This window comes from Mizuhopecten yessoensis, unplaced genomic scaffold, assembly GCF_002113885.1.
Source record: "Mizuhopecten yessoensis strain PY_sf001 unplaced genomic scaffold, ASM211388v2 scaffold9173, whole genome shotgun sequence".
NCBI lineage: Eukaryota > Metazoa > Mollusca > Bivalvia > Pectinida > Pectinidae > Mizuhopecten > Mizuhopecten yessoensis.
In genome coordinates this window covers 272656-299116 of record NW_018407915.1, presented here as the reverse complement: position 1 = coordinate 299116, position 26461 = coordinate 272656, and the positions used below count along the sequence as shown (strand labels likewise).

At 35.6% G+C, this 26461-nt stretch overlaps 1 protein-coding gene across 1 annotated transcript in view; it reads left to right on the top strand.

The window, feature by feature from the left end:
- The window catches only part of LOC110457515, a 33346-nt gene extending 7530 nt beyond the window's left edge, over positions 1 to 25816 (top strand). Inside the window, exons 6-26 of the mRNA XM_021508831.1 lie at positions 907 to 1040; positions 1275 to 1472; positions 6120 to 6328; positions 8050 to 8174; positions 8360 to 8534; positions 10327 to 10460; positions 11643 to 11764; positions 13287 to 13466; positions 13725 to 13963; positions 14525 to 14655; positions 15292 to 15395; positions 15759 to 15944; positions 19332 to 19558; positions 20901 to 20960; positions 21522 to 21679; positions 22459 to 22595; positions 22789 to 22977; positions 23787 to 24019; positions 24401 to 24525; positions 25188 to 25315; positions 25565 to 25816. Coding sequence (XP_021364506.1) covers positions 907 to 1040; positions 1275 to 1472; positions 6120 to 6328; positions 8050 to 8174; positions 8360 to 8534; positions 10327 to 10460; positions 11643 to 11764; positions 13287 to 13466; positions 13725 to 13963; positions 14525 to 14655; positions 15292 to 15395; positions 15759 to 15944; positions 19332 to 19558; positions 20901 to 20960; positions 21522 to 21679; positions 22459 to 22595; positions 22789 to 22977; positions 23787 to 24019; positions 24401 to 24525; positions 25188 to 25315; positions 25565 to 25816 — 3446 coding nt within the window. The remainder of the gene's footprint in view (positions 1 to 906; positions 1041 to 1274; positions 1473 to 6119; positions 6329 to 8049; positions 8175 to 8359; positions 8535 to 10326; positions 10461 to 11642; positions 11765 to 13286; positions 13467 to 13724; positions 13964 to 14524; positions 14656 to 15291; positions 15396 to 15758; positions 15945 to 19331; positions 19559 to 20900; positions 20961 to 21521; positions 21680 to 22458; positions 22596 to 22788; positions 22978 to 23786; positions 24020 to 24400; positions 24526 to 25187; positions 25316 to 25564) is intronic.
- The last annotated feature ends 645 nt before the right edge of the window (positions 25817 to 26461 follow it).

Sequence of the window (26461 nt, the reverse complement as noted above, 5' to 3'; positions counted from 1 at the left end):
GTGTAGTAGAGATATTTAGTATCAAGTGTAGTGATATTTAGTATCCAGTGTAGTAGTGATATTTAGTATCCAGTGTAGTAATGATATTAAGTATCCAGTGTAGTAGAGATATTTAGTATCCAGTGTAGTAGAGATATTAAGTATCCAGTGTGGTAGTGATATTAAGTATCCAGTGTAGTCAGTGCAGTAGAGATATTTAGTATCCAGTGTGGTAGTGATATTTAATATCCAGTGCAGTAGTGATTTTTAGTATCCAGTGTGGTAGTGATATTTAGTATCCAGTGTAGTGGTGATATTTAGTATCCAGTGTAGTAGATATATTTAGTATACAGTGCAGTAGAGATATTTAGTATCCAGTGTGGTAGTGATATTTAGTATCCAGTGTGGTAGCGATATTTAGTATCCAGTGTAGTAGGGATATTTAGTATCCATTGTAGTAGAGATATCCAGTATCCAGTGTAGTGGTGATATGTAGTATCCAGTGTAGTAGAGATATTTAGTATCCAGTGTAGTAGTGATATTTAGTATCCAGTGTAGTAGAGATATTTAGTATCCAGTGTAGTGATATTTAGTATCCAGTGAAGTAGTGATATTAAGTATCCAGTGAAGTAGTGATATTAAGTATCCAGTGTAGTGATATTTAGTATCCAGTGTGGTAGTAATATTTAGTATCCAGTGTAGTAGTGATATTGAGTATTCAGTGTATTAATTACATTTAGTATCCAGTGCAGTAGAGATATGAAGTATTCAGTGTAGTAATGATATTAAGTATCCATGGAAGTAACAATATTTAGTGTCTAGTGAAATATAGATAAAGTGCGATGACATTTCTGTAAATTACGGCAGTGTACCAATACTTTTATGAATGAGATTATAAATTAACTTTTGTCTGTACGTGTTATCTAGGAAATGACACCTTCACTGTTAGAAAGCTGCTAAAAGATGCTAATAAAGTAAAGGGTGTGTTGGTGGACGAACTGAAGATCATGTCGCCTGAGGTAGCTGATGCATTTCTCAATGCGTCCATCGACGTGTTTCGTGTAAGTTAAATAGACTAGTAAAATAAGTAAAGGACACATCCATGATAAGACAATTATCGGTTTTTAGTTTTATTTTATTCAGGTGACCACAAATTAAACATTGAGGTAAAACAATGTCTTCTATGAATTACTAGAGAAATACTCCTCGCCAATGTTGTACACTATAATACAGTTGAATGACGATTCAGCGGCTTCACTTGAGTGCCTAACTTTTACTTTTTGATTTTTTTGCAGATTTTTCAGTCCATCGGTGGCATAGACTTACGGTATATCGTGTGTAACGCTGAAGAACTAAAGAAATATATGATTTTTGACAAGAGCACCAATATCAGCCAAATTTCCGAGGAACTGTGCTTCATAGACAGCGACAAGATTCCCGCCATTACAGACACCGTACAGTCACAGATGGACATCGCCGCCATCATACGAATAGTGAGTTGACAATGTGATAAAATAGGTTTATACTTACATCCCATTGCGATTTCCTGTATTCAGAGAACAACGGTGAATATTTTACTCCAGTGTATAAATATTAAAATATTTTTATAATTATATGCAATAACAATGTTTTGTATTTATGATATGAAAACGGTAATTGATTAAAACTGTGAGTTTAATTATAAGCACCACAGTGTGTGATCGATTCCAGCTGGTGATTAGGTTTATACAAGAGTAGTGGTGTGTTATATCTGTTCTGAAACGTTGACAAATGTATTATTAACTCAGATTAGTTTATATACTACAACAGTATACTAGGAGCACTGTGGGGAACATTGTAAGTGATAATCAACCATAGACTGCGCGCAGGTTGCTCCATATAATGCATCATATGGCGATAAACATCAGCAGTTTTTCTCCTTGCTTTTCAATTATTACGCTTGCAAAGACGATGTTTAATTCGTCTAATCTGAGCAAAAAACAACATAGGGTGGAACTAGAATCATCGAACATATGACCAGAATGAGTGTTGTCTAGTTATACCAGAAGCACACCCGTTCATGATCGAAATCGATACCAAATCGTACTCAAATACTGAACACCAGGACAATGTGTAATAGGATTATATGTTATACCAGGACAATGTGTAATAGGATAATATGTAAAACCAGGACAATGTGTAATAGGATTATATGTAATACCAGGACAATGTGTAATAGGATTATATGTAATACCAGGACAATGTGTAATAGGATTATATGTTATACCAGGACAATGTGTAATAGGATTATATGTAATACCCGTAATACGTTACACACTGATTAACTTATCTTTAGATATATATTTATATAATTGTTTCAAGCTCGCAGTGTATTATATATGCAATATGTTAATATTCGAAAGCAAAGTCTCCTATTCTGGGCATCACAAATAAACCGAAAAGTTTGTATACAGGAACAGCAATTTTTGTCCTATTTGTATACGAGAACAGCAATTATAATCTTATTTGTATACGAGAAGAGCAATTATAGTCCTAATTGTATACAAGAACGGCAATTATTGTCGTATTTGTATTCAAGAACTGCAATTAAAGTCCTATTTGTATACAAGAACAGCAATTATTGTCCTATTTGTATACAATAACGGCAACTATTGTCCTAATTGTATACAAGAACAGCAATTATTGTCCTAATTGTATACAAGAACGGCAATTATTGTCGTATTTGTATTCAAGAACTGCAATTAAAGTCCTATTTGTATACAAGAACAGCAATTATTGTCCTATTTGTATACAAGAACAGCAATTATTGTCCTTATTGTATACAAGAACAGCAGTTATTGTCCTATTTGTATACAAGAACAGCAATTATTGTCCTATTCGTATACAATAACGGCAACTATTGTCCTAATTGTATACAAGAACAGCAATTATTGTCCTAATTGTATACAAGAACAGCAATTATTGTCATTTTTGTATACAAGAACGGCAATTATTGTCCTATTCGTATACGGGAACAGCAATAATTGTCCTAATTGTATACAAGAAAAGCAATTAAAGTCCTATTTGTATACAAGAACAGCAATTATTGTCCTATTCGTATACGAGAAAAGCAATTATTGTCCTTATTGTATACAAGAACAGCAGTTATTGTCCTATTTGTATACAAGAACAGCAATTATTGTCCTATTCGTATACAATAACGGCAACTATTGTCCTAATTGTATACAAGAACAGCAATTATTGTCCTAATTGTATACAAGAACAGCAATTATTGTCATTTTTGTATACAAGAACGGCAATTATTGTCCTATTCGTATACGGGAACAGCAATAATTGTCCTAATTGTATACAAGAAAAGCAATTAAAGTCCTATTTGTATACAAGAACAGCAATTATTGTCCTATTCGTATACGAGAAAAGCAATTATTGTCCTTATTGTATACAAGAACAGCAGTTATTGTCCTATTTGTATACAAGAACAGCAATTATTGTCCTATTCGTATACAATAACGGCAACTATTGTCCTAATTGTATACAAGAACAGCAATTATTGTCCTAATTGTATACAAGAACAGCAATTATTGTCATTTTTGTATACAAGAACGGCAATTATTGTCCTATTTGTATACAAAAACAGCAATTATTGTCCTACTTGTATACAAGAACAGCAATTATTGTCCTATTTGTATACAAGAACAGCAATTATTGTCCTAATTGTATACAAGAACAGCAATTATTGTCCTAATTGTATACAAGAAAAACAACTATAGTCCTTTTTGTATACAAGAACAGCAATTATAGTCATATTTCATGAATATATGTATAATATTGGGTTGATATACAATATCAAGAGTTTAACTATTAGCAAGGTTTAAACGTGTTATTATCTGTTTATTTTTCATTTGTGGAAGTGTGTAATATATAGCATAACAGTTTTGATACTTCGATCAGGTTATCGTTATTATTTTGGATATCATATTAATAAAAACAACAAAGCCCATACTTAAGTCAGAATGACATCGTCATTGTATTTAGTGTACATTCCACATTACCTAGTAGTACTGCATAATTTTGTCATTTTTTTAAAACAAGATAACTGATCGATGTATATTCTGCGATCTAATTGATTTTTTCGTAAAAATCGTGTGTGAGTTTATTTAGGGCGTCCCGAATAGTGTTTCCCATATTTACACATCACACAGGTTTTAGAGATTTGTGTTAGGAGAGGGGAAGTGTAAATATGGACACATGTCGACTAAAGTATAGGTACACACCCATTGCCATCTTACACGTCCTGGTGGACTTTTAAAGTACATAAAAGAATGCCTGAATCCAGTTAAAACATGCCACAACATGAACAAGTAGATGATAGCGTCAATAATACTTTATCGTTCAAAGAGGAGAGAATTGAGTTGTTGACATAATGATGACTTGTGGGCCATCATTATATTGGTGGGTATTGCCAAATAATGATCATGGTAGTCGTTCTATTCGATGACGTAATGCAACAAAAAGACTTATTGTATCAGTAATCTAAATAAACTATGATTAGATGGTAATAGTTAAAACGACAGCGAGGCAGAATACTGTTATTGTTTGTTTCTATGTAGATATATCAGCTAATTTACTGTACAGCCATGTGTAATAAATATATCTTTGTAATATATAAATAATGTGAAAATACTAAACATCCTCTCGAAATTGTCTTAAATGACTTAACCTTGTCTTTACATCGCTTCATTATTGACACATTAATGACATCATTGTTGTTGTATCGCTACATTATTGACACATTAATGACATCATTGTTGTTGTATCGCTACATTATTTACACATTAATGACATTATTGTTGTTGTAACACTACATTATTGACACATTAATGACATCATTGTTGTTGTATCGCTACATTATTTACACATTAATGACATTATTGTTGTTTTATCGCTACATTATTGACACATTAATGACATCATTGTTGTTGTATCGCTACATTATTTACACATTAATGACATTATTGTTGTTGTATCCCTACATTATTGCCACATTAATGAAATTATTGTTGTTGTATCGCTTCATTATTTACACATTAATGACATTATTGTTGTTTTATCGCTACATTATTGACACATTAATGACATCATTGTTGTTGTATCGCTACATTATTTACACATTAATGACATTATTGTTGTTTTATCGCTACATTATTGACACATTAATTACATTATTGTTGTTGTATCGCTACATTCTCGCCACATTAATGACATTATTGTTGTTGGATCGCTACATTATTGACACATTAATGACATCATTTTTGTTGTATCGCTACATTATTGACACATAAATGACATCATTGTTGTTGTATCGCTACATTATTGACCCATTAATGACATTATTTTTGTTGTATCGCTACATTATTGACACTTTAATGACATTAATGTTGTTGTATCGCTACATTATTGAAACATTAATTACATTATTGTTGTTGTATCGCTACATTATTGACACATTAATGACATTATTGTTGTTGTATCGCAAATTATTGACATATTAATGACATTATTGTTGTTGTATCGCTACATTATTGACACATTAATGACATTAATGTTGTTGTATCGCTACATTATTGACATATTAAAGACAGTATTGTTGTTGTATCGCTTTATTATTGACAGAACACAAATCTGTTGTCTTTACATCCTAGCAATATTTACAGAATATCAACATTACGTTTTTACATCACAACATTACTGGCAGAATACTGTTAATGTAGTCCTTGCTTAATTACTTTGAGTATTTACTCAGACTTAAGTCTTTATACTTTACTACGCTACTTACCTTTATTGTCATACTGTAGGTAAGTCTCAGTAGTCCAGCTGAGGAAGAAGAGATGTTCAATGTTTAATTGTTAACACGTGAGGATACTTGTAGTTCTAGGAACACGTGTTTATCGTTTCGAGTTTATTATCTGTATATATGTAAGTAGTTGTTATTTAGTCCCCATTTGAATTCCAATAATGACATGATCAAAAGATATCAAAATTTTGTCGACCAAACGATTGGCCATATAGACAATATCATCTTCGGTTAAGATCGTTGTGCGAGGTGACGGGTAATGTCTCCTAATCTCTCTTCCTTTCAGGCGAAAACACTGACAACATTAACGCAAACGTACGAATTAGGGGATGCCCTAGAGGACATCGCTTCCATGGTAGATGTGCTGTCTGGTACCTCATCCATCGTAAACATGTTTTCCTCCACGACAATGTTACAGGACCTTCCCTCATTGCTGAACAAACTACCTGGCTTTGTAGATCTCTTCACTCAGATGCAGTCGTTTGAATCCTCGAGGTATGTAAAAGGCCATCCCGACATTTCGACTCTACTGAAAGTGATTATTCCTAAACTGAAGTCTGAAACGTTTCGAATGCCAGTTTTCTGTGGCGCAATCATGGAGCATATTAAAGGATGCATTATAAGTATTCCCTGTTTGTTCTTTAAAATTCTGACATTTTGTTGGTTTTGTTTTGTTTGTTTGTTTGAGGAGGGGGTTTTGTTTTCTTAGTTTTCATTAACAATTTCAATACTTGTGCTCTATTTTATTAGCTCACCTGGCATGAAGTGCCAAGTGAGCTAATGCCGTTGCACGGCGTCCGTCGTCCGTCCGTCCGTCGTCCGGCGTCAATATTTTACTTTAAACAACTTCTTCTCAACAACCGAAAGGCCTAGGGTGTCGATATTTGGCCAGAAGCAAACTGGGATGAAGGGCTACAAATTTTGTTAAAATTAATTACCTTCACCTATTTTCAATGTCACAGGGGTCAAATATGTTAAAAAAAAATTAAACATCTTCTTCTCAATAATCAAACTGCCCAGGGAGATGATATTTTGCCAGTAGCATGCTTGGGTGAAGGGCTACCAAGTTTGTTCAAATGAATGACCTTCAATTATATTCAAGGTCACAGGGGTCAATTGTCTTAAAAAACCTTTAAACAGCTTTTTCTGAACAACCAAAATGCCCTGGGTGATAATATTTGGCGAGTAGCATGCTGATATGAAGGGCTACAAAGTTGTTCAAATGAATGACCTGCACCCATTGTCAAGGTCACAGAGGTCAAATATGTTAAAAACTTTAAACAACTTCTTCTCAATAACCAAAATGCCCAGGGTAATGATATTTGGCCAGTAGCATGCTGAAATGAAGGGCTACAAAGTTTGTTCAAATGAATGACCTTCACCCATTTTCAAGGTCACAGGGGTCAAATATGTTAAAAACTTTAAACAACTTCTTCTCAATAACCAAAATGCCCAGGGTAATGATATTTGGCCAGTAGCATGCTGAGATAAAGGGCTACAAAGTTTGTTCAAATAAATGACCTTCACCCATATTCAAGGTCACAGGGGTCAAATATGTTAAAAACTTTAAACAACTTCTTCTGAATAACCAAAATGCCCTGGGTGATGATATTTAGTCAGTAGTATACCAGGATCAAGGGCTACCAAGTTTGTTTAAATGTATGACCTCGAATCATATTCAAGGTCACAAGGAGCAAATATGTTCAAAATATTTCAACAACTTTTTTCTGAATGACCAAAAGGCTCAGGATGTTAATATTTAGTCAGTAGCATATGCTGGGATCAAGGACTACTATGTTTGTTAAAGTGAATGACTTTGACTTATATTCAAGGTCACAGGGGTCAAATTTGTTTAAAATCTTTAAACAACCTCTTATGAATAACCATGGGTCCCAGGCTGTTTATACTTTGTAAGTTGCATCCTGAGATGAAAGGCTATATACAATGTGTTCAACATAATGACTTTGTTCGACTTTCAATCATAGGGCTGAAATGTTTTTAAAAAAAATAACAGGGTCTTTTGAATGAATTTTAATCATAAATACTGATATTTTGCCTGTAGCTTTATTTTAGATCACTTTTAAGGTTACAAGTGTGAGTTTTATACCAGGTGAGCGATGCAGGCCCATTGGGCCTCTTGTTTTAATCACTGAACGCAGCATCAAATATCAATAAGCCTAACTCCATAGATCAGAAGGATTTTGTGTTTGTTGCAGTGTTGATGGATTACTGATGTTCCTAAATCCAATCATACAAAGTTTCGCTCCAAACTTCACTGATTGGCAGACAATAATGGGTTTGGCAGATCAACTTAAATCAGCGGCGGACGCCATTGGATCAGGTTAGTGGTCCTCAATATGCGTACTATAACAGCCAAAGTAGTTCAACGTTACAACGGGCAATACTTCAATTATCACACTGTGATACTTTACACTGAAATAATGACTTTATTCGATCTCAGTATCATGTCTGTGATGTCAGAATTTGACTGTTAGTATTTTCAATAAATCTGTTTGGTGTTTACAGACGGGAACCTAAACTTGACGGCGGTGCTCAACTCTGGTCTTGAGGACTTATCCAGTATCTTGGACATGTTTAGCAATGATACCGACCTGTCGGCATTACTACAGCTGTCTGCATATTCCGGGGACATGTCCGCCTCCACACAGGCACTTCTAGAGGGACAACCTATGGACGTACAGTACGCAATTAACGTGAAATAAAACACTATTTAGTTTCCACTCCCAAACTCCATTTCAGGAAAGCAGTAGTGCGTGATATTTAAAGGACAAGTTGATTAGCCGGTTTTATACTCAATAGTTCACAGTACGAATACTTCCATTGTTTGTAATCGATTGTTATTTTCTACTGTTTATTACTTCCTGTTACTTAAGTATCGATTTGTTTACTTTTACTTGTTTGTTCTGTAAAGGTTCAACAAGCCCCCTAAAAATGGTTCGATCTCCCAAAATATCAATCCCCTTCCTTATAAGTAATATTAAAAGACCCACATTAAACATCGCAAGTCCGACATGTGATACAGAGATATTGAAATTGTACTCTTATTACTAAAATTGTACATAGCGACGTTAACTTAGTCTATACTAAGGTATTAAGGCTGATGTCTTCAAAAAATAGTTCATCGGCATTATAACATTCTCTTAAGCTTCGAAAAAGGAAAATATTATCTAAGGTAGATTTTGGGTCTAGGTCGTGCGAGACTTAACTTTTGCTACACGTGGGTATGCATGTTGACGTTAAACCAACATAGTTTGGGTTTTTTGTTTAACCAGAGAAATCGTTCTACAATTATCCAGTTACAAATTTTACCTGTGAATACATGTAAAACCAAGGACTTTGTGACCGTGATGAATAAATAGACCTCATATAAAATGTCCTTTCGTAACATTTTCTGTTATATAAAAGCCATGTAAAAGGCACATAAAGGCACATAAAGGCACATAAAGCCAGACTTGCCATAAACATTATAGCACTTTTTTATTTACAATAACTCATTATTTCACCACATAATGTGATGAAGTTGCACAGCATATTAAGATCCTTTATCAAGTTAGGTAAGTTAGCCTTCGTTGTATTGTTCACCTTCTAGAGTCAACTTCATTCCTTTCTTTGTAACAAATTTCAATTTCAGTTACGTCATTTTGCTCATAAAAAATCTTATCCGGAAATAAGCTAATTAAGCTGATATTAATCTGTTTTCTAGTGATAAGCCACGGAAAAATATAGATTTTCTATCGTTTGTGAGAGGAAAATGGGAAGTGAGGGGGAAGATTGTAGAGTCAATATTTGTTGATTTATCTACTTCAATCTACTGTTATATATATAACTACAGATTAGCGGTTTGGCATGGCGACATCCATCTTGGTTTGAGGTCAGTGTGCCTCTCTACGGCTAGTCAAAGAGAAGTTAAGCTCCGCATGACCTGGATATAAATGAAAATTAGAAATATCATTTCGTAGCATTCGGTTGAGTTGCAAAAGAGATTGGCATGTTATAATACAGTGAAAACTATTTTTATAAATGCATAACTAGGTCGAGAATGTGAGAATGCTGGTGAACCATTGTTTGGGCCATCAGCCTTAATACGTTATTACAGATTAAGTTAACGTCGCTATGTTCATTGTATCCAAATTACGAATCTGAATTCCGATTTTTAATTGTGGTCTTTCAATATGACTTAGTTTGTCAGGGGTTGAGGGTAACCATACCCTGTTCTAGCGGGCTTGTTGAACTGTTGTTTGGTTACTGGTGGTTGTTTACTATGACGTGTTGGTTACTGTTACTTGGTTACTATTTTTATTCACTGTCGATTGTTTGCTACTAGTTGTTTATTATTAATTCTTTGATTGAACTTGTTTCTTGTATGTTGTTTACTGTCGATTGTTTGTTGTCGATGGTGTAAAGCCTTCTACTATTTTTTCACTAATATCACCATACTGGAATGTGCATTTCATTTTACTCCATTACTCTAGGTCCATAGAGCGGTCTTTAAGTGGCATCCAGATGATGATGGAACAGATTGCCGGTAAAAATTCAACAGACCAGATGTTCTGTACGGCTGACAGTGTGATGGACATGCTCACCACTATGGTCAAATACTCCGAAGGTAATATGAAGCTCCTTTACTTTTACAAAAATACAGTCGAACCTCGTTATCTCGAACTCGTATAACTCGAAGACCCCGTTTAACTCGAAGTATTTCATCGGTCCCGGCCAAAACTCTTCTTAATCTTAGTAATAAAAACTCTGATAATTCGAACTCTGAAAACTCGAAAAACTCGGATATCCCGAAGTGAAACATCGGTCCCAACAACGAAAATCCTACATAAAAATATCTCCTCCCTCGAAGTTTCTTAAGATTCACAAGTCTATCATATATTCTTCAATTATTTGATACGTGCTACGGTAAACATCGTTCTCATACTCATAGTACTCATAGAAAATGTACATATAAAGTAATATAAACTATGTTTATAGTAATACGAATCTAACGAGTGTATACACTTGTCTATGTATTGACTGTTTTATTTAACGCTGGTCAATTATATTGAAAGATTGGTGGTTAGCTTCAGGGCAGAAACCAAAGATATTCGCTACATGTTTATATATATATATATATATATATATATTGTAAGAAGGTACATATATGTGTTACATACTTAATGATAATAGAATGCATTCTCTCTTCTTATCACCGAGTATGTAACACGTGAATCTGTGTCTGGGAAACACTGATGCATATTACAATATATGTTCTGTCTAGATAACATGGTATGTTATGCTATGCATGCTACAGCCAGAAGAAAAGCCGTTGTGGGGCGGTAAAATGTATATGTTAAATGTGGAAAAGGAATTATATCCTCCGCCATCTTGTATATTGTACTTTATCATGAAGCATGTGATATGTAATTGTATATGCTGTATTGCATTTGGTGAATAAAAACATTGTTTTCTTAGAGGATGTTAAACTCTAGGTCTAATTGTTTAATTTATAGAGGATGTTAAACTCTAGGTCTAATTGTTTAAGTTATAGAGGATGTTTAACTCTAGGTCTAATTGTTTAATTTATAGAGGATGTTAAACTCTAGGTCTAATTGTTTAATTTCAAGAGGATGTTAAACTCTGAGTAACATTTTGTTGTATGGAGAATGTTAAATGTTTAGTAACTTTTTTACGCTATTGGAAACATTCAATAACGGTAACAATGAGTTTAGACGTATACAATTATTTATGTTTACGAAATGAAATACTGAAAACTAATACAACTTTACATTTTATGAACGATCAGGTGTAAAAAAGGAAGCAGATTTTGCATTTGGAGAATTTGTGATATTTCTGGAAAGCTTAAATTTGGACAGTAAAGATTTAGCAATCGTCAGGAATGTGATGTTCACACCACAAGTATTGACGGTGAGTATCAAAGTCTCAAACCACGTGCAATGTAGATTAGAATCAAAGCATCAAACCACGTACAATGTCGGTTAGAATCAAAGCATCAAACCACGTACAATGTCGGTTAGAATCAAAGCATCAAACCACGTACAATGTCGGTTAGAATCAAAGCTTCAAACCACGTACAATGTCGGTTAGAATCAAAGCTTCAAACCACGTACAATGTCGGTTAGAATCAAAGCTTCAAACCACGTACAATGTCGGTTAGAATCAAAGCTTCAAACCACGTACAATGTCGGTGAGATTCAAAGCTTCAAACCACGTACAATGTCAATTAGAATCAAAGCCTCACACCACGTCCAATGTCGGTTGGAATCAAAGCATCAAACCACGTACAATGTCGGTTAGAATCAAAGCTTCAAACCGCGTACAATGTGTTAGAATCAAAGCTTCAAACCACGTACAATGTCGGTTAGAATCAAAGCTTCAAACCACGTACAATGTCAGTTAGAATCAAAGCCTCACACCACGTCCAATGTCGGTTAGAATCAAAGCATCAAACCACGTACAATGTCGGTGAGAATCAAAGCTTCAAACCACGTACAATGTTGCTAAGAATCAAAGCTTCAAACCACGTACAATGTCGGTGAGTATCAAAGACTCAAACCACGTACAATGTCGGTTAGAATCAAAGCATCAAACCACGTACAATGTCGGTGAGTATCACAGCTTCAAACCACGTACAATGTCGGTTACAATCAAAGCTTCAAACCACGTACAATGTCGGTTAGATTCAAAGCTTCAAGCCACGTACAATGTCGGTGAGAATCAAAGAATCAAACCAAGTACAATGTCGGTTAGAATCAAAGCTTTAAACCACGTACAATGTCGGTTAGAATCAAAGCTTCAAACCACGTACAATGTCGGTTAGATTCAAAGCTTCAAACCACGTACAATGTCGGTTAGAATCAAAGCTTCAAACCACGTACAATGTCGGTGAGAATCAAAGCTTCAAACCACGTGCAATGTCGGTTAGAATCAAGGCTTCAAACTACGTACAATGTCGGTGAGAATCAAAGCATCAAACCACGTAGAATATCGGTGAGTATCAAAGACTCAAACCACGTACAATGTCGGTGAGTATCAAAGCTTCAAACCACGTACAACGTCAGTGAGTATCAAAGCTTCAAACCACGTTCAATGTCGGTTAGAATCAAAGCTTCAAACCACGTACAATGTCGGTGAGTATCAAAGATTTTATCCATTTATTACGGAGAGTAATAAAAAAAATCTATCTACAAGTAATGACGTTGAGTATCAAAGATTCAATAAGTATGAAAGCGTCCATCTATAAAAAAAACAACAACTGAGCAGTGAGTGTCAAACATGTGGTGTCATAACTTTCTACTTGTTGGCAGTTACACATACTGATGAAGAAGGGTATCTGTTCTTTTGACAATGTGTATATATTCTTTTTTCACCTATGAACCTTATGAAAGTTTTGAAGAATTATATTTGAAATTTGATGTCAACAATACAGGAGATCCTGCAAGGTCCAAACAATTACTCGGCTGTGTGCCAGCAGGCCCTAGGAGAGGTGACGGCCTACATGGACCCTCAAACTGCTGTACGAGTGATGGATATGTGCACCGCGGACATATTTTCTCCTTCGTATGGCAGACTGCGTGATGCGATCAATGTCACATCCGTTGAAAAGGAGGTAAGACATGGTTTGTGGTGTATGAAATATCCATACTAATTTGAATTGTCATGAAGCAATGTTAACAATTGATGCAATAGTTGTGTGATGGCGTAATAGTTTACCTGACATGGATCAGACAGCAGTTTCAGTAAAGCACCGAAGACTCTTATAGTGGTGGTCACTATAGTAGTACCACAGTCCACTCTCACTGGATGTCACCATGTTAGCTTGTCACATACAAATATTATGATTAATTTTTTTTTTTTTTTTTTAAAGATGGAAGATGCTTTTATGAAGCTTAGTATGTCCCTGGAAGGATATAACTGCACTGTGGGGGCGCGTTTGACTATGGTAGATCTTTATCCCGTGGCGATGAATATAACAACACGGCTTTCTGCTTTGGGGACACCACATTACCCGTGGGAGAAGCGTGGCGTCGAATCGTCCATGGATTTGACGGACGAAGAGTGGATGAGGATGCACGGTGTACTAGGAGAGACAATACTAAACATTACGTAAGCATAGTTATCGAGTTATCGTAGAATGCTAATAATTTATTCCCATTTATGAACAAGCAGTTGGTACACCAGTCTGTATATGGTCTCATAGAAGTTATACCATATCTTGAAACTGCCGTCTAAACATGTCTAAAAATAGAATATAAGCATACGTGTAACGGTCCAAAGCACAACATGAATATAAACAAATTACGTAATAAGCATTGTTTAAACAAACAAACGAACAGTATATCTTTATCGGAGAAATATTTGGGGTGTATGTATCCCTTCCTATATGGGTGTAGAATTAATTCACCAATCGGTGACGACTATTTGACTAAATATAATCCAAATGGCCCTTCACTTAACACAAACTCTCTCATCTTAACACAGGACTCTTTGTGATTCATAAAAACTGGATCTGAGGAGAGTTGGCCTTATTTCTGTTTAAGTCAGGTTATAGCTTAAATACGTAATATTTCTACTTTTAATTTACTTGTGTTTGGCCTTCAGGCAATTGTGAAACTATAATTGACAAATAAAAATATTGAATTGTATTGAACGTGTTGTGTTTGTCAGCTGGGATCCTATGGTGACCATGGTCGGGCCTATGCTGGAGAAGACGCCCCTGTGGTCCGTGATGGGCCCTATGTTATATAGTGTGTATACACAGATGAATTCAATGACACAACAAATGCAGTTTATGGAAAGTAAGTACCTTGTCATTATTTCTGTTTGTTGCTATAACAATATTGAAATAAATAACAACCCTTTTTGAGTATATTGAACTATGAAGACCCTATCAGGATTTTCTGAAAAAAAATGCGTCCTGTTGACATACACTAAGACCTCATTATAACAAGTTGATCGTTGGTAGTCTACGTGCTCCCCTATATTTTATGGAAACATGTGAGACAGGAATCGCTGTTTGGGATAATCTAGTTACACCTCCGTAGTTTCGTGGTTTCTATTTTTTTTTCTTTTGGTCAACAGCAGTTGTAATTGTGTGTTGACATGGTGGTGAATTTTGCCAATTATGTGTAGCCGTTGTGATCAATTATGTGTATAGCCGTTGTGGTCAATTATGTGTAGGCGCTGTGGTCAATTATGTGTAGCCGTTGTGATCAATTATGTGTAGCCGTTGTGATCAATTATGTGTAGCCGTTGTGGTCAATTATGTGTAGCCGTTGTGGTCAATTATGTCATTTTTGTTGAATTTGTGGATTATTTCTTGTATTTCACTTCAAATAAAAATAGTTGTTCGTTTTTTATGTAATTTTGTGTCATTCTACTCCTTCGTATCATTATAAACGAAACTAACTGAATTTTAACTCGCTTTCAATCAGCAATGATGGATCCATCCACTGACACGGGCAAGCTGATGATCTACGTCATCGAGTATATGCCGGAAATCATGGTCACTATGATGAATGCTAATTCCTCTCAAATGGTATGTATATATATATGAATTGTTGATCCATATATGTTTAACCATGATAACTTATTTGCTGTCGGGTGGTGTACGTAGTGGGCGGTATTAAGACGCCCGGGGTCGACTCTGCGGTCGGACGTGATAAGGTATGGGATCACCTGTCCGACCACGTGGGTTTTCTTCGAGTACTCATGATTTCATAGGTTGATTTAACTTGTTTAATAGTTATCGTAAAATAATGAATAAAGTTCACATTATAAATTGTTGAAAAGCAAAAGTTCAGTAAATAACTAACCATGATAACTTGTCGGATGAGCCCGAGTTCACTACATGTGGTGACTAGTGTTATTCACCACGATCTCACTGTTTTTCTCTGTTCAGTTGACAGAGGTGCTGAGTTCCCCAGACCCCATGATGGTCATGTGTAACCAGCAAATACTGCAGAAGATGAGTATGCCGGAGTACGTGCCTGTGGTGGACATGGAGATGGCTTTGTGTAATATCAACTGGACCCAGATAGTTGACGGCATGACGGCTTCGTTTGACATGACTGCAATGATGCAACAAGTACGGTTTCCAACACAATAAAAAACATAGTGCAATAAAAAGCTATAAACAGTATGAGGAAGTAATACAGTGTAACATCACTGCAGAGCATCAGTCCTTTTATTTGAAATTTTGAAGGCTTTACTGTTTATTTGGCGACAGAATTTCCACACTTAGCATGATTCAAACACAGTAATGATGAAGGTATTTCTTTAACAAACTCACAAAAGGGACCCCTCAATACAAAATGAGATGTATCTTCATCTTCTAAATGGCCCAAAATACGTTGAAAGTCCTTTTTATTCTTTACATCAATACTGACAAAGCCCTTACTTACCTTTCTTTACAATCTTGATAAATATATCCATAATTCTGTGGTTAATGATTGCAGCCTCTTTACCGCTACCCACACACAGGCCTCAACCTAGCCTCTGTAATTCATCTCCAACCATTATCCACCAGCTATCCTTATTGTTCTGTCATATCTATTCAACAAGCCTGTAAGACACAATTTTCCGTGTTTTTTTTTTTTAGTTTCAACCAATATAAGGTACATTTATTAGGAATAAGATTCATCAGTTTGATATGAATAATAAAGGCTAAGTTTGTTTTGAACACAAACAGGACTTTTGTGGCAGCAATGGGGAGACCATTGTTGCCAATTTTTTATGGAGCTTCTTGAGCAGAAAGCCATCACAACTGCTCCGATGGAGTGTCGTCCTAAACTATGGAAAGTTGATGATATCTTGGAAGACGTCAAGAAAGGTGAGGTAAACAACCTATCAACTCGCCTAAACCAGGCGGATTATACAGGCGGATTATTCAGGCGTATAAACCAGGCGGATTATACAGGCTCCATACAATTGGAAGAAGAAGAGGGAGACGGAAAAATTCCCTTCCTAGATACCCTCATCGTAAGAAGACCTGACGGTTCCATCAAATCGCTGGTATACAAAAAAATGCACTCACACAGGCAGAACCTCCACTTTAATTCACTCCATCCGTTGCATCAGAAGTTTGGGGTAGTCCTTACTTTCCTGGATAGATGCATAAATATCATAACTGAACAGAAAGACAGGGAAATCGAAAAGCGACACATCAAACAGGCCACAACGTGTGGATACCCCGAATGGTGGATAAGGGAAGTAGAAAAACAAACAGAAAATAAAGGCCACAAGAAACAAAAACGTACAATCACATAGAAAAACCGACGGCATGGTCTCTATCCCATGCTTAAATGGGATGTCTGAAGCACTTTCAAGAGTGTTGAGCAAACATCACATCAGCACGCCCATGCGACCACACTACACCATCAAGCAACTATTATTAATTCAACCGAAAGACCAATTGACGAAAGAGGACAAAATAGGTGTGATTTACCAAATTCCATGCAACAGCTGCAACCATACATCGGGGAATTCGAAACTGGTCGGAAATTTGGGACACATCTAAAAGTCTACACTAGAGGAAGACATCGGGAAACAATACAATGAATCAGCCGTTACAGACCATGCGAACACACGCAACCACATCATAAACTGGAACAACTCGAAAGTGCCTGAAAGATAAGACAACTGGAAAATCAGATAAATCAAAGAATCCATCTGGGTTAGGAAATAAGGGGATTCGGTGAACAGAGACGAAGGGGGGCACCAGCTGAGTCATCTTCATGGCCCCACTTTAACACCCTCTAAGGGTGGAATGGGTAAACATGTTACCCACCTCCCTGACTGCCTGCAGTATTAGAGTGCAATCTGGAGAAATGTCTGTATGATTTTTGACAGCTGACTGTACTTGATTCGGCCCACTGTGGCTTAGTGAGTTGTTTTCAGTGGGTTTAGAGTCGAGACACCAGTCATTTACACTGTTTGCTTGACAAAGGAAACAGACGCTTTCGAAAGCTCGCAAAATTATTTTTCAATTCCTGTTTGTGTTCAAAACAAACTTAGCCTTTAATATAAGATATATTCTATATTTTCTATAGCTAATGGAAATCGTCCATGTTTATAGCATATGATAAAATCGAGTGTATTTACGCTGCAATTTAAGTGTTATTTTCCAAAATATCTCACACGTAATCTCTCAATGTCAAGGGATTTGTAAAAGCCCCATATATACCTCCTAACCATTACTTAATATTCTGTTTTCTTACATTTGAAATGCAAATAGCCGGGTTTTAACATTGGATTTGTATCCGGTAGACATTATTAAAAGCAACTCGTGTGTTTCTATCTTGCTTAGAATTCCTTTGCAGTGTCTTAAAAAAGTTGCATGATAGCTTGATAACACACCTGTATACATGTAGTTGAGTTCACATCCCTCAAGTATACCGACAGGTGGAAGATAAGTGGTAAACATGTAATACAATGTTAGCCATTACCATTTTGTGCACTTGTGAGCAATGAAATGTTTATGAGCTCAAGGTAACCGTCTAGTTCATGTCATCGAGAAAACTTCAAATATGAAGAAAGATGAAAAGTATTCCCATTAGTTATATTCGACAACTAAGCACAAAGCCAACAATTCTTACTGAAGGTAAACTGAATTAGCATGTCACACAGGTATAAAGCTGTGAAACAGGCTTAGACGACACGCTCACTCAGATGGGCTGTTAAACTTCATGCTAGTATATATATGTCCCACAGAAATGCACGACATCAATTCTTGACATTTGAATAATTTTCTTAAAAGTTTTCGATAAAATATTTAGGTCTAAGAATTTCCGTTTTATTGTTATCGTTTGAAAGTATACTTTGCAGCTGTGCATTTTGATATCTATCTTTTTTGAAAGTTTTCTTTCAGTCCAAGTGTGTTCGTTTATTACGGAATAAACCGGATCATGCGCTAATCCGTGAATCGAACACACCGGTTATTGGAACTCTTCAGTAATCACAAAATTCGCGGGAGATCTTGTTGTTTGAAAGTCGACAAAATAAAGAGCAAGAAACAATCTTTGCGGTCATTTTGATTCAACGTAGATACGGAAAGATAATGAGGATCAGTTCGAAAACAGTCTTCCTTTCCCTACTATATTTTTTTAAGTAGGATATGAAAGACAGTCTTTTATATTACACCAGATCAAGTAGATCAGAGACATATTGTCTGCTGGATAACCGAACTCGGTAGTGAAGCGGACGTAAAACCTATCAATCAATCAATCATACCCATGTCAAGAACAATGCCAATAATGCAGAAATTATTTGTTGAAAGTATTGTTGACTTTGTCAGAAAAGTAACGTTTGAATGCAGAATTTTAGTGGCGCAAAATTGGCAAAATATGATAATTTACTTGAACTGAAATGACCAACAAAAGTTTGTCAAACATTTTTCTGTTATAACCAATAAAAACTTTAAAAGCTATAATGACACATTTAGGATTATAAATTGTCTATATAATTATTTTTTCAGGACAATATGTTTCTTGAACCAAATTCTACAACTGGGGTACCTGATAAATTTGATTGGGATGGAATGGTGTCCAACATGCACCAGATGGAGAAGATGTTTAATGGAGAAAGTCCTGTTATGGATTTGATAATGACCATCAATTTTACGAGAATGGAGGAGGCTATGATGACCATGATGATGTCCAGTATGACTGACATGACTGCAATGTTGCCGATGGACCCATCAAAGTATGTAGTGATCAGTGTTTGTTACCTCAGATAGCTTTAATTATCATAGCTTAGATTAGTAAAATCTTCAATGGAATGTCTGTAATATGTTCGACAACTAAGCACAAATTAAAGCCAACAATTCTTCTGAAGGTAAACTGAATTAGCATGCTACACAGGTATAAAACTGTAAAACAGGCTTAGATGACACGCTCACTCAGATGGGCTGTTAAACTTCATACTAGCTGAAATACACATCATCATTCTTGACATTTGAATCATTTTCTTGCAGTTTTTCGATACAATTTTAACTGCTAGGTTAGGTTATTTTCTCTACAAACATGTGCATTTTATTGCTTATCATTTGAAAGTAAACTTCGCCGCTATGCATTTTGATATCTGTCTTTTAGGAACGTTCTTTTAATCCCAAGTGTCATGGTGATAAAGTTTTATCATTTTTTTTTCATGGAAAGTTCTATTTCTTCTTTCGATGTTATACATGTATCTCCACAGTATGAACATGACTTTTGATGTTATATCTCCACAGGATGAACATGACTTTCGATGTTTTATCTCCACAGTATGAACATGACTTTTGAGGTTATATCTCCACAGTATGAACAGGACTTTTGATGTTATATCTCCACAGTATGAAAATGACTTTTGATGTTATATCTCCACAGTATGAAAATGACTTTTGATGTTATATCTCCACAGTATTAACATGACTTTTGATGTTATATCTCCACAGGATGAACATGACTTTCGATGTTTTATCTCCACAGTATGAACATGACTTTTGGTGTTATATCTCCACAGTATGAACATGACTTTTGATGTTATATCTCCACAGAATGAACATGACTTTCGATGTTTTATCTCCACAGTATGAACATGACTTTTGATTTTATATCTCCACAGTATGAACATGACTTTTCATGTTATATCTCCACAGTATGAACATGACTTTCGATGTTTTATCTCCACAGTATGAACATGACTTTTGAGGTTATATCTCCACAGTATGAACAGGACTTTTGATGTTATATCTCCACAGTATGAACATGACTTTCGATGTTTTATCTCCACAGTATGAACATGACTTTTGAGGTTATATCTCCACAGTATGAACAGGACTTTTGATGTTATATCTCCACAGTATGAAAATGACTTTTGATGTTATATCTCCACAGTATGAACATGAATTTTGATGTTATATCTCCACAGTATGAACATGAATTTTGATGTTATATCTCCACAGTATGAACATGACTTTTGATGATATATCTCCACAGTATGAACATGACTTTTCATGTTATATCTCCACAGTATGAACATGACTTTCGATGTTTTATCTCCACAGTATGAACATGACTTGGGAAGGATTGGTATCTGCCATTACTGGAATGGGAAACCTTACTAGGTAAGCAGTTTATGATTTAACCAGGAGAAATAATTTAAACATACTTTGAATTGCCTTGACAGACACTCAAGGTCACCGGTCAAATGTGTTGTCACAGGCATGATCAGGTGGTATATTATAATCTTTTGGTCAATAAGAAATAGAAATCTTAAATGGCCTCAACTGTTCATTTAGTGGAAATGGCCTCATTTTCTTGTCTAGTTTAGATAAAAACAAGTGAGCAATACAGGCCCCATGGGTCTCTTGTTTCAATACTGAACGCTTTACTGTTTAATGTTTTTTTGTAATAGGGAATTAAGATTCATGAATTTCACTTTAAAGTTAACTACAAATTGTATATACAAATTTCAGTAAGTTTGCAACATGTAGCATGTATGAAATATATGAGTTATTTAAAATACAACAAAAAATGAGATATTAAATGGATATGAATGAATCATCAATTGAATAAAAAAAAAAAAAATCAATTTCCTTTCATGGAGAAGTTGCTAGAGAGCTGATGCCGGATTTTTATTAGGGGTATGATGAATGTTAACTTGATCTATTCTATGTTTATTGCAGTGGTTTCCAACAGTCGGACATGGTAAACATGTTACTGAACATGATTTTACAGGGGAATGGCAGTGACATTACAGCACTAAAAAACATGGAGGCAGTGTTCACCAACCAAATGCATACCTCTCTACAGTTTTTCATCAGACATCTCACCTACTTCAACAGTGAGTCTACAAGATTGTATGGAAAAGAAGTCTATAGAATAATAGTAAAGAATAATTTATGGATCATGGTTACCATGTCTTGTGAAGATGAGATTACGTTATCATTTAAGTCGCTGGTGAAACAGAGTCGAAACAGAACAGAGTCGCTGGTGAAACAGAGTCGCTGGTACTGTGTTGCTGGTGAAACAGAGTCGCTGGAATCTAACATGTTCATTGATACCATCGTCATTGGAATCTTCAGTTATTTAGCACAGCCAAAAAAATTGTCATTTTAAGCAATTAGAAATACTTGTGGTTTATTTTTAAAATGGGATTTTTTTTTTACATCTGTCTGGTGGTATTTCGACCAAATAACAATATAAATGTTTTCTATGTGTGTCATTTGGAGTGGGTTCATTACTTCCTATATAATGGACTATATTCGTGTCCATGAAATATGTTTTTTTTGTGTGACTTTGTTGATGAAAATATTGATGACTATATTGATGAAAATATACAAAGTTGTTGGCCAATATACAGATATTGTGTGAAGTGATTTGATTAAGGTTAAAACGTTGACACTTCCTTTACAATGGAATAATGCACATTTTACACTTACCTTATTATGCTACATAATGTCGTTGACATTTCATACTTCAAGAGTACAACTATTCAAAAAGAAATCACCAATGTATAACTTGCTGATAAATCTATACATTACTACAATTTGATATTAGTGTTATAAGTCCATGACTAGTTTATAAATATTTACTAACTTTTGGTCCTGTTTCTACATTTAGACACTGATCCTGTAGATCTCCGGGCATATCTTGGCTCAGCAGAGTTCAACAAGATATTAGATAATATGGTGGCTGGCCCTGACATAAGTAGCGTAATGTTGGAGACGTTGAGTGCTGCGATGACAGACACGGATTTGGTAAGAATGAACGTCCTTACAGATTTAATCTTGTTGTGCTTTTCTAACCTCTTACAATTGTTTTTGCTGATGTCAATGGAACATAATAAGAAAATAAAGAAAATGTTAATTTAATTTTGTATAGTTATTGGCATATATTAAAGTATTGCTAAATACTTTTCCTGAATAATAAGATTAATAATCACTGCTTCAGATTAACTATTTGATGAGCAACCTGGAACAGCTGTGTACAAACCTGACCATATTTGAAAGGATTGTCAAGGTACCAACTGGTAGCACTGTTAATCTTGGCCAACTACATTCAACCATTTGTGGATTTGATGTCAACATCACCAAAATGTTTGAGGATCTTATACAGAATGTTGATGGACTTTCAGACATGGTAAGTCTGTAAGGGATTGTTGTACACCGAGTCCAACCACTTTGTGATGTACTTAATTGATATTTAATGAAGGAATTTTGTCAAGGATCCTGTTGTAGAACTTTCTACAGACCTTTTCAGAAATGAAAAATTAATTGCATTATTATTTTAACTTAATTTCTGAGAACTCATTTAACATTTTAACATTTAAGTAATACAAAATAAATGGGTAAAGAAAAGAGTATTTTGCAAACATTATTTTTTTTTGAAAATAATAATAATGATTAAGATGAAATAGAACCAATCCAGAAACAATGTTCTGTGCAAGGAGAGAAAAATTGCAAAATGAGCAACCAGTAAATAAGCTCCTGGGCAACCAAACACGAAACATTTGCTTTAAACTATGGTGCGACATGGTTAATGGTAGACAACTGTCTCAGTCTTGCTACAGTCACATCAAAACAAAAGTCTGGTGTCTGCACATGTGTGTATCAGATTCGGCATACAGTAAAGGTCAAGGTCATGTCATGTCGTCTGGACTGTAAACTTGGATCACCACGACATCTCATTTTCCCACTTCAATGTTGTTTGCATCATGGCTGGCTGGCATGTTGCCTTACACTGAGGTCTGTCCTAAAAGGTCAAGGTATAGTCAAAGGTCAAACCATTTAATGTTTGTCCCTAATAATTCATGGTAAACACTTCTGAGATTGAGGAGAGCAACCTGGGGAAAGGGGAATTAGAAATACTTTGCATCTACCTTCCAGACACTTGGAATAATTTGTTTTGGAAAGTATCTAGAGTATTCCATTCTTTTTTCTTGTTTCCAGTTGGCTATGTTCACCTCAGTCTCACCACCACCAGGATTAGTGTCGGTTAACTACACAACAATTATGGCTGAGCAGACACTTGTTAACAGTTTGGTGGAGAGTCTGATCATGTACCCCCCTACCATCATCCTCGGGGGCAGCGAGGACTGGACGAACCTAACACTCTACATGGGACAGTTAGAGAAATTCATGGAGGATCTCTCTACTGCTTTTACCGTCAACAATCTGCCACAGTAGGTCTAACATAAATATGGAAAATGTCAATATCTAATGATTATGGAAGTATACAGTTTACTCAGTATTCTTGTATGTTAAAGAAACATGAATTGTCTTTATTTTGTGTCGTACAAAGAGTTGGAGAAGAGAAATATGCCATCAAACATCAGTAGGAGGATTTCCATTACTTTGATTTAAGAGAACATAACATGTAGAAATAGGTGGACACGAAGTTTAATGCATGTTTTGAGAGATCTGTCACACCTGAAGCCTACAGTAGTGTTGATATGTTGGATTCAGCCCTTGATTATCAGTGACTAGGTCTTCCCAGTCAGATGTGTGTTTTATGATACAAATGTGACTATTTCTGGAGTGATGGTTTTGATTTTTTTTTTCAGATTACAAGGAAAAGGTTTTGATAGTGCATTCTCTAGCCTGCAGTCCATACCAGAAATGGAGTCAATGTTACAGATGATTAGCTTCTACGTCAAAACGACCAAGGAGCGGTTTAGTCAGAGTATAGGTATGTTACATACTGATAAGCTTCTATGTCAAAACGACTAAGGAGCGGTTTAGCCAGAGTATAGGTATGTTACATACTGATAAGATTCTACGTCAAAACGACCAAGGAGCGGTTTAGCCAGAGTATATGTATGCTACATACTGATTAGCGGTTTAGTCAGAGTATAGGTATGCTACATACTGATTAGCGGTTTAGCCAGAGTATAGGTATGTTACATACTGAATATTGAAATGCTGATAACTTATCAGATTCTGAATTAAAGCTAATAGTATAATTCTATGAAAATATTTGGGTATGGAAATGTGTGCAGGGCTAATCAATTCCAAAGACTTCTATTGAGTCATGCTAGTTGTATCCAATTTTACTAGTCCATGTGCGAATTCTACCAACCCATTATTATTCAACATGATACGAAAATAATCAAATTTTGAGTAGTCAATCAGGCTGGCAGTTTTTAGAACCACAAGTCCAACTAGAGATTCAACTAGTCTCCCACTATCAAGCTACCCTTATTGTTGAGCCCTGATATGTTGTCATTCTCCATCAGATCATTTGAAATTTCCTTCTTTAGAGAATTTATGTGAAATCCAATTAAAAAGCACTATAAGTTAATACATTTTTTTCCTTGCATATATTCATGAATTGTTTTAATGCTTGGACAGATGCCTCTGAGGATCCTCTGGCTGCTTTGAAGGGCTTCCCAACCTTACAGAAACTGATGAAGCTTGCAGATGACATTCCTCACCTGTATGCTGTCTTGGTTTTCAATTTTATCTATCACTCACAACAGGTAATATATATGTCTGACTTGAATTTATTTTTCATTTGGTTGACTTATCCATTACTGTGCATTTAAAGTTGATTGCCATAATCTTATGTTTGGTCATGTTGTATTAGACACTATTCTAATCTTGGAATTTCACATACAGCTGATGGTTAAAACTGTGGTTCTTGTATATTTTTAAAATTTCAATTCTAACATGTTGTATCATATAACTTATATATCTAAAAAGCTGAATAATGTGTGTCTGTTTCATAGGTGAACAACATCTTAATGGTGGGTTCCTGGGAGGATTTTTGTGTACTAACTGATCTTCCTTTGGACGTACCGGGATCCAAGTTCAGCATGAGTGATTTCCACACAGAGCTTTGCTCCCTCAATCTGACGGCCCTGGAGAAAGAGGCTGCAGCATACCAGGCCATGTCCTATGGCCTACTGGTCAGCTATGTTCTCTCTAAATATCTTAAGCTTAAGACGTATTTAAAAATTATACATTTGAAGAACAATTGAACATGTATAAGTTGCCTGTTTATAGAAAATCCCAACAATGACTTGTTAGATCTCCAGGTGTGATGTACCTGGGTGAGCTTATTTGGTGATGCTTCGCCCATCTGTCCTCCTTTGTTCATTGTCTGTCCTCTTTCAACTTTTGCTTTAAATGACAAACTTTTGTTCAGATTTCATCCAAGTTCTAATGACAACATGCAGACTCCTGATGGTGTGGGGAAAAGAAATACATTTTGCTGATTTGCTTTAATTAATTAAGTGGCATATCAAAGTTTTACTTTATACACAAACAATGTACATATTAAAAGTGTCGCAATGTTTCAAGACCGACTGGTCCCTTTGTCAAGCTATGACTGAGTGAACGATTTCGGTTTTTTTACCTGTACAATGATGTGACAAAATTGTATATTGTTTATGTCCCTCGACCCGGGACGTTCAGCTTATCGATAGGGAGCTTATACACACTGTATAGAATAGGTTACAGGTAGAGATCTAGCCCCCTCCCTGTTATAGATAGAGAGTGTATACACACTGTATAGAATAGGTTACAGGTAGGGTGTAGATCTAGCCCCCTCCCTGTTATAGATAGAGAGTGTATACACACTGTGTCCAATAGGTTACAGGTAGGGTGTAGATCTAGCCCCCTCC